The following is a 14,545-nucleotide window of genomic DNA, read 5'->3' on the forward strand; positions in this document are numbered from 1 at the left end:
AATAAAAACAGGAAGAGGGGCCCTCCCGCTCAGACTCAGCCCCCCCCGTATCAGCGTGCCGCTCCGCTAATCCTACAGGGCGCATCCCGGCCCACTCCGCCTCTGCACTGCAGCACATTCTCTTTTATTGCACACTGTTACACTTAAATGTCCCTACCCTCACCCCCCCACCCACTCCCCCCTCCATTTCTACCACAATAAACTTCTCGTGTAAGTCGTTTCAAGCAAGCTTTTTAAAGGCATGACATGGGTAGGGGGCTCACAATCATGGCGTGAAGGTCTCTGCAGACACATTTTCTCTGTGAGTCCCTGTATACCACGCCGGGAGAGATGAATCCGTCACGAAGAGGAAGTGGGCGATCGCTCGAACCCTTAGGACAGAGGCTGTCGCTCTTGCGCAGGTCAGCTGGCGGAGTTCCCGGATCTCGCAGAGCGACCCTCGCCACGACAGAGGGGTCAGGGGCCAGCGGGGGTGGGGTTCCGGCTAGCCTGCCGCCGGACTCACACGATGACCGTGAAGCAGTGTGTAACGTGCCTGAATCTACACTCGGCCGAATAAGGAAAATGGCCGCCGGTTCGCTATCGGAACACGACTCTGCGGTGCCAAACCAGACTTCATCATCCGCTTGCTTATTTCTCGATGGGTAAGAAGGTGCCCCCCCTGCTGTGTGAATCCGCCGTCTGCTCCTCCTCCCTGTTTAAACACTGGGGGACATGAACCTGGCTTCATTTCCGAGGAACAGAGTCACATGTAAACAATAAATTAGGAGTTATTGGCTGTTCTAGGCAATGGGGCAGAATTGGCATCAAATAACTGCCCATTAAGAGGCATTTTATACTGAACAATGCTATAAGAGTGAAGGACAATTGGTAACAGAAGCCATTTGGCCTCTTTGAGCTCAGATGGGCTGTATTCACAGTAAGAGTGCTGCAGGGAAGCATATGGTGATTCTTCCAACCTGACACTCAGTCCCGCGCCAAGGATGTCATACTGCTGCGTCGGCCTTAATGAGACAGGACAGCTGATCGAGACATCAGAGCTCGTCTGCGGTCCATCTTCTCAACAGCCCTGACAGGGATGGTCCCTGGCAACGGCCCAAACCACCCTGACACCACCCCCCGAAAACCCCAATATCACGCCGAAACCCATGGGGTGATGCTCAATATGCAGGCCGCAAGCTGATCCTAAACAGGGGTAAGTCTTACATCCATCCATCCATCCATTTTCCAAACCGCTTATCCTACTGGGTCGCGGGGGGTCCGGAGCCTATCCCGGAAGCAATGGGCACGAGGCAGGGAACAACCCAGGACGGGGGGCCAGCCCATCACAGGGCACACTCCCACAGGCACACCTATGGGCAATTTAGTGACTCCAATTAGCCTCAGCATGTTTTTGGACTATGGGGGGAAACCGGAGTACCCGGAGAAAACCCCACGACGACATGGGGAGAACATGCAAACTCCACACGCATGTGACTCAAACCCGGGTCCCAGAGGTGTGAGGCAACAGTGCTGACCACTGCACCACCGTGCCGCCCCATAAGTCTTACAGAGCATCTCAAAATTTACATTGAATATAATCATCTCCTACATACACTTTTATTAACCAAGAGAAATTATAAGATAAAATACATTTTAAAATGTAGACTCCAGCTACTCGGTTTTTCTCTGAAAATGCAACGAGTCTGAATTTAAATGTGTGTTAATATGCATCTTAATGACGTTAAGGAAACTCCACCTTTTAATATTTTCTTCTTTTCATTTTGGCCATGGTGCAGAGAAGTAAAAGGTTAGCAGGAATGTTGCACTGAAATCACTGCTTGTGTCTTCAAATGGGTTGACCAGCACTGTGTCCATCCATCCATCCATCCATCCATCCTCTAATCACTGGTCCTGTTGGGGGGTTGCAGGAGACCAGAGCCTATCCCAGACACTACAGGGCACACAGCTAAGGTATAGCCAGGACACAATGCTGCTCTCTCACTCAAGATAGTAAGAAACAAGCAGAGGTACCATTTCTTCAGACAGTGTCTCACTGCCAAACCTCCAGCAGACAGGACTGGTCCAGGCACAACCCCCAGGAGACTGTCCACATGACCCAATCCATCTCTCCTCTCCTCGCAATCACTACTCTAATCTACGGCAGAGCAGATCCAGCTGAAAATAATGATTTCTTTGCCATATTAACAGCGGCGGAGGCCCAGACTGTGGCCGAGCCCCTTGTGAGGCTTTGGGTGAGGAGCTGGGCCCGGCTCATAAGGCACTGTAGCAATCGGGGGGTGGGGGTGGTAGCAATGCAGGCAGCACGTGTGCTTCAGGGATTATGCAGGGGGGTTAACTCGTCACGCCTTGGCATTCCCCAGTCCCCCCGACGGGATGACATTAGCTCAGGGGTAAAACGAGCACCTGTAGCGTGCGGCAGGTACGGAAAGTTCACCAAAGCGGCGCCGAACCTTCTCCGCACAGACAACGGCGGAGTTCACAGAGCTATCATGAAGTAGCGGCACGTCGCCAGCGTCCACTGAAGGAGAAACGGTGCAGGGGAATGGAGAATATTAATGAGGAAGGACAGGGTAGCTCCGAGGAGGCCTGCTGAGCACGGCGAGCCTGCGCTAACGGCTAGCTCGTATGCTAAGCAGGCTGCTTTTACTCGTATTCCAGACAAAGGGCACCTGTGTCCCCAAAGCCCCAAAACACTCACACACACCCAGGTCCCTACAGCAGCCCCGGCCAAGCTTACATACTGCTGCGCCCGACACAGAAAAGGAGGACGGCTGTGAGCAGAATGTGTAACGGAACAGCGGGTGCGCTAACCTGGCCATGGCAGGCTCTCTATTCCTCTCCCTCTTTCTTTCCTCTTCTCTCTGCGTCTCTCACTCCTTCCCTCTTTTTCTCCCCCTTCCCTCTCTCTCTCCTTCACTCTCCCCCCATCACCCCCTTGCTCTCTCCCCCTGTCTTCGTCTCAGCCCCCTCCCTCGTAAAATGCTGACCGTGTGCAGACACCTGTCTGCTTTCCCCTCGTCCTTTGGATGCCCAGGGAGATGATGCTCCTCACTCTTTCATTTCCTCTCTCCCTCTGTCTACATACACAGTATTTTCTCGGTTTCGGTCGCGGTTTGTCTGCTTCCAGCGTTCCGGATCGTCGGCCTCATCCTGGCGAGGGGGTTCGGCCTTCGGCGAGACGCCCCCCCCCCCCCCCCCCCCACCAAGCCTAATTAGAGCACCGGAGCCCATGGCATCCGCCTGAATAATCTATAACCTGCTTTCTAGATCATTCATCACAAGAATATCAGCTGACTCTGCGTTTATCAAATATTTCCCCATCTTATTTTTCCTAAAGTGTGTTTTTGGTCCAAGTTTTGCTCGCGACGGTGAGCCATGCAGACAGATACTGTACGGAGCTTCTCGCTCTGACCCGATCAGAGAGGTCACCGTCCCTGACAGGGAACAGGGAAACACTTGATTGCACAAACGGCACCTGTCTCGCCATCAGAAGCCTGCCAGATGGCCGGAACGGCGGAATGATACACCCAGCTGCCAGGAAGATTTCCCTTATTGGCCTGCAGTTTTCTATCATATTGCAAATACACAGCAATATGAGATCATCTGAAGGGAAAAAACCAGAAGGATTTGAGAGGTTCCTACTTTCGGGCACCATGTGACCTTCGGCCAATCAGAGCTGCTCACCCCGGGCTGCGTGGCGTGTCAGTGGTGAGCAGAACGCTGGGCTTCTTGTCTCGTTCAATTAGCCACACCGTGTAGCGTCCACTCTGCTGGGGGTGGAGGAAGATGGACATGTCCAAGCTGCAGCGCCAGCGGCCCCCCCGCAGCCAAGGACTGGTCACCCAGGGGCCCCCCAGGACGGAGCCGTTCACAGACAGGAACTGCCCTATGCAGGGAAACATGAGCAGAGAGAAAATGTCAGAGAAAAGCACCACAATCATCATTACCCATGGCAATGCCACTCCAAACCACAGGGGTCGCACTCTAGGTTACTCAGTGGTTTGAAAGGTGATTCTCCCAACAATATTCATTTTATACACCCGTGGATGTGCCTAACACCATTTCTAATCATCAATGCTGTTCTTAAGGCGGTCACATATGCAGAGCAGCAGTGCAGTTTACAGGGGCCCCAGAATTAGGCCAGGGGGCCCCAGAAATTTAGCTACACCCCTGATGCAGCCCTGCACTCTCCTCCACATTTTAGGTGGAAGAATTTCAGTACATGGACTGGAGACTGTCGGTTGAAGCCAGTTTGTAAGCAAATCCAGAGAAATGAAAGCGAAGGTAACACTCATTAAGTTGTCTAATGACATTGACAATACAATCCCATCACGCTTCGTTACTTATTTTCCCGCTGATTGCGTGAATCATTTGCATACATTGCGTTCCAGATGGCAATATTCAAGTTAAAACTGACAGCTTTTAATAAAACTCTTGGGGGTGTAAAGAAGAGAGTGAATGAAACAGAGAATCCCTGCATAATTTATTCCTCTTTCGCGTAATTGGACTTAAATCCTGAAATATTTTTTCGGCATAATTCCGCAGGGTTAATTACGATAATGATGACTATTTTCTGCAAATCAGCAATAGAGAATAATGTCCTTCTCCACACACTGATAAATCAATGATATAAACAGATTAAACGGCCTGTGCGATTTGCTGATATAATTATCATGTATGTATTTGACTGAAGGCAGATCATCTGTAACTGTGACAGAAGATCTCGCAAAGGAAAGCAGCATTTGGAAAGTGTGTCAATTGGCAGGTCGTAACCCTGCACATACCTGTAAAGGTCCTGCAGCCTGCCGTGACGGGCTGTTTGGAATGGAAGGTACTAAACGACAACATCATCATGTGCTGACGATTGAACAGTGTGATTCTTTATGGCTGTTTAATTGTCATAATCGAAGTGTGAACCGCAAAACCCACACAACCCACGGAAAATCAAAGCGCATATACAAGTAACTTATTATATATGTATATCTGGAAGGCTTGGTACCATCTGCCGGCAGTGCTGTTATGAATAATCCTCACATATGCAGTTGCAATACTGTATGTTTCACCTCCCATATTTTACTGATCTTGTCTTGTTTTTTACTTCACTGCTGTTCTTCCTGAAACGCATAATTTTTTGCCCCTATGCATCTGCCCCCTCCCCTGTAACTGTGACACGAGAATGTTACTGTGTCCCTCGAAAGATATGTAACAAAAACTTGCTTTACTTTTAATTCTAATTCATGGTCAGTATGTCTGTATGACCTTGGCCAGGCCCAGAGGGTGGAAGATGATGGGTGGATGGATGGATGGATGGATGGATGGATGGATGGACGGATGGATGACAATATAAAACAAGCAAAGATGAGGAAAAATGATGAGAGTGTCTATGAGTCTCCATGAGTCGTTCATTATAAAGGTATTTGATATTTTCCCCTGCTCCAGTTCATGGATGATTTCCAGCTATGTACAGTGAACATGGACCCCAAAGTACTCTACCGCAAACGAGCAGATTCTGTGCCTCCGTCTCGGTCGCGGGGGGGGGGGGGGGGGGGGGGGAGACAACAAATCAAAGCTTTGTCTTTCGGCTTTGATTCAGAGTTCCCCTCTCTGCTGCCTCGTCGAGGTCGTTCAATAAGGAAGTCTGAGAATCGAGGCCAGGGGAAAATCTACAAAGATTGCTCTCCTTTAAGAAAAATTCATCTGCTTTAATCAGCCAGTAATAAAAAGCACGATTGGGAAAAAAAACAAGCAAGATTAGAAAAAAGATATGGAATTTCCTGACTCTGAGGGCAGTTAACCAGGATTTACTCTGCCACTCCATTTCTGTTTCGACAAAACTCACTTAGCTCCAAATTTCATATATATTTTTTTCATACCATCTTATTGTTGCTGTTATTGCTATTGTCTTCTTCCTGCAGCAACAGAGCTTCCAAGCACTGAAGCGAAGGCAGTCATAAAGACTGACGCTATATTAAAAGGCAACAGGTACTCGGAGATCATCTTGGACCGGGACTTGCCTCAGAGTACATCATTGTCATTCAATTCCATATCCCAGGTAATCCTGGCAAAAGATCTACTGGAGATCTTTAAGAAGCACCTGGGATCCTGGGGCTCCCAAAACCATCATGGTGCCTGGAACCCGCTACAGGAAGTGAGGTCATGAGGGCGGAGCCTTTCTGGAGCATAACAAACATGGGTCAGTTGATCTTCCTTACGGCAAACTCTTATTATTAAAAGGCCAGGTCTGCAACTTTGCAGTCAATGTTCCGTCTCTTATCTCTAATTGCGACTGAGCTTTTGCATTTCTGTAATAAATTATGTATAAAAAGGAATTTAAAAAAATTAAACTTGTCCAGGATTAAGCAGAGAATTTCACAAAGCCTGACAGATGCCCCTATGAGAATGAAATGCAGCACACCAATGCATGCAGTACCAGTGGGGGTGCGCCACATGATAAAACGAAATGGGGTAAGTCGCGTTCTTGAGGCAGGACAGAACAATGGTGCTTCCGAGCAAAATTCATGGGCATTAAATTAAGGCGGCAAACTCAGTCTGTCAGGACATTCATTAAACAAACGGGTCCCTTCTCAGAAAACAATCCTTTCCCACAAACTGTATTAAAAAAACAGATTTATACTCCACATAAACTATTTATTTTAGCAGTTCCATCTCAGCACTGTGAAAGGAAGCTGGACATAAAGACGGGTCATATTTAATCCCCACTGCGCCACGTAAAAGAGGCTGTGAGCATTCAGTGCCGTGTGAATTGCCCCTGCACAAGGACACCCTGCCAGGCGCTCACACCAGCGCCGCATTTGCATACTCGTGCTAAAAAGGAAATCGGATGACATTCTTTAAACTTGCACGGATGCAAAATACTGAAAGGTTTTTTTTTCTCAGTCTGTTTACCAGATGTCATTCATGAAAGGTCTGTTCACAGCAGAAAGGCAAAACACATGCGATATGGCTGCCGCATTCGTCAGCGTTCATCTTTTTCGAGTTTGCTACACAAATGATGCGAAATTCAATTGGAGCGTGTGATTTAATGACGTACAAGAAAGACGAGATTAACGAAGTATGCCGCATCCATAGGGAGGTATAATTCGTTTCAGTGTTTAATTTACCTGTGTAGATGGTATGAATCATCTAACTCGACAGCAGTAATATGGTAGCGTGGGGCTGTAATCGTGATCCCATCACCGGGGGAGGGGCTTAAAGGCCCCGCCCCCCAGCACGCCCTGCTCTCGCGCCTGGTGCCGTGTGCTTCTCCAGAAGGCGAAGAACCACATCCTCGGATCAGAATCTGTAATTTTAGCCTCAATCTCACCTTCGCCGCCAACAAACCTCCCACTTAGCAGCAAGGTGCCAGTGTCTGATGGGTTTTTCTGATCTGGACACATATTCGCACATGAGAGGAAAAATCCCCACACATTCACACATCTGTCAGACACCTTTGCTGAAAATTGGACCTGCAAGGGAGCCCAAACTTTGTGGGATGACGTTAGACACCCCAGCACCACGCGGTCCTGCAAAAAGCCTACCCATCCTCCCTCATACAAAGTATGCATGGAACGAATACTTTACCCATGCCAGCTTATCCACAGTGGGTTAGGCTTCAGTGCTGGTGATCAGAAGGTCACTGGTTCAAAACCCACCCTTGGCAGAATATTAATGCCTTAGCAAGGCTCTCACACCCAACTGTGTGTGTGTGTGTTTTTTGCAATTTTATGTGCGTCTTCTTTGAGGTCGCCGTTTCTGCCCATTCATACCACATCCACCAGGGGGCGCACACCCGACTGGTATTTTGAGAAACGCGCTCATTTTTGCAATTTGTGCTTTTCTGGAACGGAACCAGCAGTGACCTGTATTAGCGTGTTGCAGAAGCGCTGAAGTGTCAGCATTTTGGGAGTGTGTGCATGTGTGTCTGTGTGGCTGCCTGTTCCCCTGTCCGGCAGTGAGCGTGCGGGCCGTTCTGTGCCTGCATATATTGTTCCTGCGTGTGTTTCCGGGCTCCCCGGCCGGATTTCGGCTCAGCAATCCATCCCGGATGGCCGGTGGGCCAGCAGGAAGTGAGTGAGGGAGAGGAACGGATCTAGGAGCCCCGAGGATCCGCTGTGCAGAGGGAGAAGATGCTTTCGTGTGCGTTATCCCCAAAATTAATCGGACTGGCAGCAATTAAGTAACAGACGATGCCGCTGATGACGGGCACTTAGGTCTCTGTCCTTAAACCCCAGCACGGGGGGGGGGGGGGGGGGGGGGGGGGGGGGAGGAGGGGGGGCATAAGGGGAGCATAATTTATACAGAAAGGTCAGCTTTATCATTAGCCAATGATATGTTGTGAATTGGTGAGTGAGAAGCAAATAAAGTTTAATGCTCAAAACATTTGTAAAGCCGTAGACATTAGTATGACAAAGTTGGATTTCTTACTTAGATGGATCTGGTCAGAAGTGAGAATGAAGGTTGGGGTCTGAGTTGAAGGTCAGCTGTCCATCCAGGGTTTGGAACATTTGGTTTTTTTTTGGGGGGGGGCGGGGGTTACAACCTTGCTCAAGGGATATAGCTACCCACCAACACTGGAGTTTCAACCGACGACCTTCCAAACACAGGCACAGAGGTCTAACCCACTAAATATGCTACCTTATAAAAACTGCTAAATGTCGACTGCCGCTAGAGTCGAGTTCTCTCTTTACCGCAAACCCCCCCCACTCCCGTGGAAGCAGCTTTACAGATATATTTCTGTCTCCCACCACGGGCTCGCATCGGCCCTATTCATTACGCGTAACGGCCCGCATTCATAACCGTGAGCAGATTCATCAACGTCGCCGGCGTGCGACACCCAAAGCCCTGCCGCCCTGCTTGAGTTATGCTACTCCCAGCAAGTTCGCCGTCGGCTGCAGGAGATAACGCTCACATGCGGCAAATAACAGATTCCGAGCGAGATAATCGGAAAGGAAGAGGAATCATACGCCTCCGTACGCCTCTGCTCTCCGCACGCACCTGCAGCCGCCCTTAATTCCCTATCCTTTCCAGAGTTTACCGGATCCATCACGCGCCGTTTCAATCGGATTAGATGGATTAACACGTTGAAATGATTGAAAGGCTTCTGCGACTCGTTAAAAGGTGCATCTTACGGATATGGCCGCGTCATATTTCAGTACCGATGTAACATTTAATTAAATCATAAAACATGGTTCCAAAATGCTTCCAGTTTTACCGACAAAACATGTTAACATCACTCAAACAAAATGCATGTACTTACAAGACTAACCAAACACAATCAATGTCTGAGTGATCTAATGAGAGGCTGTTGTAATGATTTAATTGTTTACATGTGAAATACCAAACGTGGATGTACAGATGGCACTGAAATTAGCTCTGCAGCTTCCAATGCGTCGCTAAGCATTCCTTCAAATCTGTCAGCTGAACTCTTACCTACTGTAACCCTGGGAACAGCCATCCTGTGTTATATCTGATTATATCTCTTTGTGAATCGGGGGATTAAACATAACATGATGGTGTATGGACGAGGAGAAGGTTCTGGGGTCAGAAGGAGAAGCTCTTCATAACTCTCCAGCCAGGATCACAGAACAGGAAACACCTGACAGCTTCGGGTGAGGGGTCAGGCGAGGAGGGGGCGAGGAGAGGCGCTCGGAGCGGCCTGTCAGACCCATCAACGCCGCCTGTGAGTAAACCCATCACAGGGAAGCAAGAAGACAGCGTGAGGGGTAGGTGTGTAGTTCAGTGGGTTGGCATGCTGTGCTGGTGATCAGAAGGTTGGCAGCTCAAATCCCAGGGTTGGAAGAGTGATTCCGCTGTTGGCCAGGGGTCAGGGCGCCAGAAAGGCGAAGATATCCAGGGGGCAAAAAATGTGGGGGCAGCGTGGATAATGCGGTAGAATCATTAGTAATCACCAATTACTCCAGGAACTATGTGACCCTGTGATCGCAGTTATACATCTTATAAACAGACTCATGTAGGATGGTGTCAGGTTACTGGTGAGCAGGCAGGCAAATCCCCGGTGCCACAGTAAAAGGAGTTCATTTCAGATGAAGGAAACAGCCTATAATTACTGCTAGGTAATCTAGGTACCGGAATGAAAGAAAGTACAGGGCCTCAAAACTTAATTTAACCATTTTTTTCATTCTATGATTCTCCCCTCACAGAACGATGTGACTCATATCATTGATCCCCTGTATAATCATTTAAAAGATTCCATTTCAACTTAGGTGTATTAATTAATGACCAAGTTATATAATACAAAATTATATAACAAGTAATTATATGTTGAAAGTGTGTATACCAAAGGTTGCCTCATTAATGGTATAATCTCTTGGAAAAGTACAGAGGAAAAAAACGGATATGTTTCTTTGCCTGACAGTTGAAATCGAGAGTCAATATGGCCGAGTGAATACTGGGGCAGCTCTGCTTATTTCACATCAGTAGGCTCGGGCAACGCAGCAGGCTACTCTCACCTCAATTATAGGCAGTGGGGGGCCTTCCTGACAAAGGCCTGCCGGCTGTGGGCTGTCCGTCACACTGCCTGATACGGCGACGGCACTCACTCTGGCCAGTAACTGAGAATTCTTGGGTTCCGAGGGCCACTGTGTGGAACCCATGTTTCCAGGCTGATTAACATCGGGAGGAGTGGTGGGACCGGGATCAAACGTGGCCGGGGGGGCACGTCTGGCCGTTCAGAGAGAATCCCCCGCAATAGGAGCTTGCAATAGAAACTTGCATTTCCTGGGAGACCCCTGGGAAAAGCGGGTGGCGAGCAGACAGAATAGGCAAACTGAAAGGGAGCCTGAGTTTCTGAGACTAAACTCTGAGTTTTACTTACAATTTTTACCTGTTTATTTGTCAAAATCACCCTGCCAGCCTTTAGGATACATCTTAGAATAGACAAAAGGAAACACAACAAGGACACGGTGGCGTCAAACTGCATCTCTTGGACACAGAGAAATGGAGAGTCTGCATGTGACAAGCCTGTAACGGGTCATCATGACCCCACAGGAAGTGAGGAGAAGCCTACTGCAGGTCTGCCACAGCCCATTGGCCAGCAATTGTGCCCGTGTCACATGACATCTCAATGTGATTCGCTCCTGCACATGCTCATTACCAATTTAAGCAACTTTTAAAATAAATTCATTATCGCATTATTAGTGCTAAAGTAAGAATGCTTAATATTCTGGACACATATCAGGGGAGCGGAGCCACACCCTGCAGATCACGCCCCTCTGGATCGACAGGCAGGTGTTACCTGGACGCCTGAATACAGTCACGCACTGACTTTACTGACCACACCAAATGTCTACTTCTTTACTCAAAAACTCTTGCATGCTGTGCAATATGTACATTTTAGCACATTTATATGGACTGGTCTGGGATCAGCAGGCCATTATTGTGAAAGGACCCAAATCGCAGCAGGTCTAGTATGGGGATTCACCTCCTGGGCTGATGGATAAGAAGATGATGGACTCTGCAGACATGTCGGTGAGTGTCGCTTCTCTTCAGGTTTGGAATATGTGTCCAAAATGGAGGACTTTCCCTTGCAGGCGAATATCTTTGTCTGAACATTAAGTAAGGCAGTCAGACCGGGCTCAGCAGGGCATTGTCATGCTTTAATCTGATACTACTTAACTTATCTGATAGGAGGCCATTACTGCGATCCTCAGTCACGCTCAGTGAGTGTGTCACTGCATATTTCAGCCTCGAATAGCAAAAATGTTCCACACAAAACGCAAGACTACAAAGTGAACATTCTGATTGGTGGCCAGTGAACGACAACCATCGAAGGGGCCGACCTCGGTCTCAGCTACGCAACATCTCCATTTCTCAAGCTGTTGCCGGTAACGACCAGATTAATTAAGGATGTATCACTGAATTGTTGTCCCACTGTCGCAGGCGCCGGTCTGAAATAGCAGAGCTAATTTAATTATCCATTCTGTGGAGACCCCAGTTTAATTATTTACCAGCGTACCGGGGAGTTTGTGGCAAGGAAAATTCATTCATTCAGCCAGAATGTCTAATCAGTAACCACTGCGATCCCAAGAACTCCAGACTCTATGGTCCATCTACAGACGTCCCTCCTTTGACACAGTTCAAGGAGACGAAAACCTGTTAGCCGGGGGGAGGGGTGTTGGCCGTTAAACTTCCCATGGAGGGGTGCTAACAGTAAAATTTGCTGAGGAGGGGTGATAACACTTAAATTTGCTGAGGGGAGGTGCTAACGCTTAAATTTGCAGAGGGAGGGTGCGAACGCTTAAATTTCCTGAGGGGAGTGCTAACGCATGCATTTACCGATGGGGGGGTATTGGTTAGCTCTACCGAGAGGAGGTGCTAGTGGTTAAATTCACTGAGGGGAGGGGCCATTTGTTAAATTTGCCGAGGGGAGGGGCTAACAGTTAAATTTGTCGAGCAGGGTGTCGGGGGTGGGGAGTGCTGGCAGTTAAATCAGTTGGCTGGGCCGGTGGTTTAAATTTGCCGAACTTTTTGCCGGCTAAGTTCAGCATGACTGAATAGTGGGACGCAGGTTTCGGGGGCATCGTGTGTCGTTGGCGGGTGACACAGAGTCTCCGTCAGTTTGCAGGAGACGTCATGTCTGGTGGGACATGAAAACGTGTTTCTGCTCGGCAATGAACACTGGCAGCGTGGGCGGCATCCGTGCTGAGTCAACACAGAGCGTCCCTATTTCCCGCGATCATACAGCGTTTAGAAAGCCAGGCCATGATTCGCCGTTAAATGTCACATGACCGAAATTAGAGTGTTACTGTTGCCGTTCAGCCAGTCGCGGCCAGCAGGAGGAGGCGTTCACAGGCACCCCGCATATTTACTAGCACTTACCAAGCAAAACTGCAAATTTAAACTCTAGCTGTGCAAACAGATGACTGTTGTGCGGTTCGTTTTTTCTGCCTTCTCCGCATCCACATGACTGGCTGGTTAAACCAACACAAACAGCTGCGTATTAAGCCCAGATCCACTGAGCACACATCTGACCATGGGATCTACCTGCTACACAAGACAGAAACCTCTGCATATCTTCCACGAAAAGGAAATTAATTTATCCAGGGCTTAACTGCAATGTCTGCATTAGAATACATGACATTTATAAACAAACTGAAATGCAAACAATCTACCTTCCTCAACAAAATGAGAACAGATATGCCCCCCCCCCCCCCCCCCCGTGAGACCCCTAACCCCTATGCTTGCTGTTGCCCCGACACGTGAACCCCGATGTCACTTGACATACCAGCAGCGCATTTCTGCCAAACATGGCATGGTGTTCCTTGGGCTGTAGCCAAAGCCGCCCAGGGTCCTAAAGCCTCCCTTCACACGCACTTGCTGACACAGGGGTCGCCCACCAAAAACTCAAAGCCCGCCAGCCTGTAATGGGTTTCTGTCACTTTAAATACATCCGAAAGCATAGGTAGTATCTGGGAGAGATGCCACATGTCAACAAGGATCCTGCAGGTCAACAGGAGCCCAATCCTACAGAATCCACCAGAAACACCTAACTGAGCACCTGCTTGCCCCCGTCCACAAAGTGCGCCATTCACTCAGCCTAATGCACAAACCCTGCAAACTTTGATTTAATAGCTTTCGTTTGTTTATTTCAGAAATACAACAGCTTCAGGTTCCAGCCTGAGAAATAATCTCCTTCTGAGCGGCAACACAAAGACAAATTCATGAAACTGAGTATCGAGCTAAATATATCCGAGAGGGAGCTGGAGAGGAGCGGCGGTCCAGCCCCTCACTCCAGGTGACGGACCTGGCGAGTAAATCAAACAGAGGAAATCACAGGCTACGCACAAACGCGTTTCTCCCAATTTGTGGCCCCCGCCGGCACATTCAATCAGTGATCTCTCGCTCTTGCTTTTCCCAGGGAAAAACCCCACGAAACATTTTTACAGGAGCCATTTTCCTAGCAAAGGAAAAAAGACATTCATTTATTTGAATTACCATCAAGCAGCATGAGCAGGGAGGGGGTAAGGCCCGCCCCAACGGCTGGCCCCAGCATTTGAAAATATAACCAGCTTGTTAAAGGTCAGCTCTGACTCAGTCTCGTGATTTACCATACATCGCATGCCGCTGAGTAAATTGTAAGCAGTTTTACCCGCATTTTTAATTTTTCCCTTCGTTCTGAGGAACAGAGTTGGATGGAAAACATTATTAACACGTCGTTACATAAGATGTTGCTGGAACCAGAAACTGGAGACCAAAAAAAGAGACTGTTTGTCAATGTTGGTGAGAAAATTGACAATATGGGATGATAAAGGCAAGAGGCAAAACCATCCAATCTGGCCAAGAGGACAGCGACCGGCAAAGATTTCAAGGCAAAATCCAACAACACGCTATTCAAACAGCGTAGGGCCTTGCAGGTCAGGGGACTCCTGGGCGAGGAAGGTCATCGGTTCAAATCCCATGGTTGGCAGAATGATGGGTCCCCAACTGTGCAGGGATTGGCTGACACTGCCTGCTGATCATCATTCACTGGACAAAAGCTACTGCTAAACACACGCATGTCGTGTCATGGTAACAGGACACTAAT

At 48.6% G+C, this 14,545-nt stretch overlaps 1 protein-coding gene across 1 annotated transcript in view; it reads right to left on the reverse strand.

Annotated features, from left to right (window-relative positions):
* The window catches only part of alk (ALK receptor tyrosine kinase), a 185,896-nt gene that overhangs the window by 68,706 nt on the left and 102,645 nt on the right, over nt 1-14,545 (reverse strand). The window contains exon 4 of the mRNA XM_048974091.1: nt 3,688-3,889. Coding sequence (XP_048830048.1) covers nt 3,688-3,889 — 202 coding nt within the window. The remainder of the gene's footprint in view (nt 1-3,687; nt 3,890-14,545) is intronic.

Source organism: Brienomyrus brachyistius, chromosome 14, assembly GCF_023856365.1.
Source record: "Brienomyrus brachyistius isolate T26 chromosome 14, BBRACH_0.4, whole genome shotgun sequence".
NCBI classification, from domain to species: Eukaryota; Metazoa; Chordata; class Actinopteri; order Osteoglossiformes; family Mormyridae; genus Brienomyrus; species Brienomyrus brachyistius.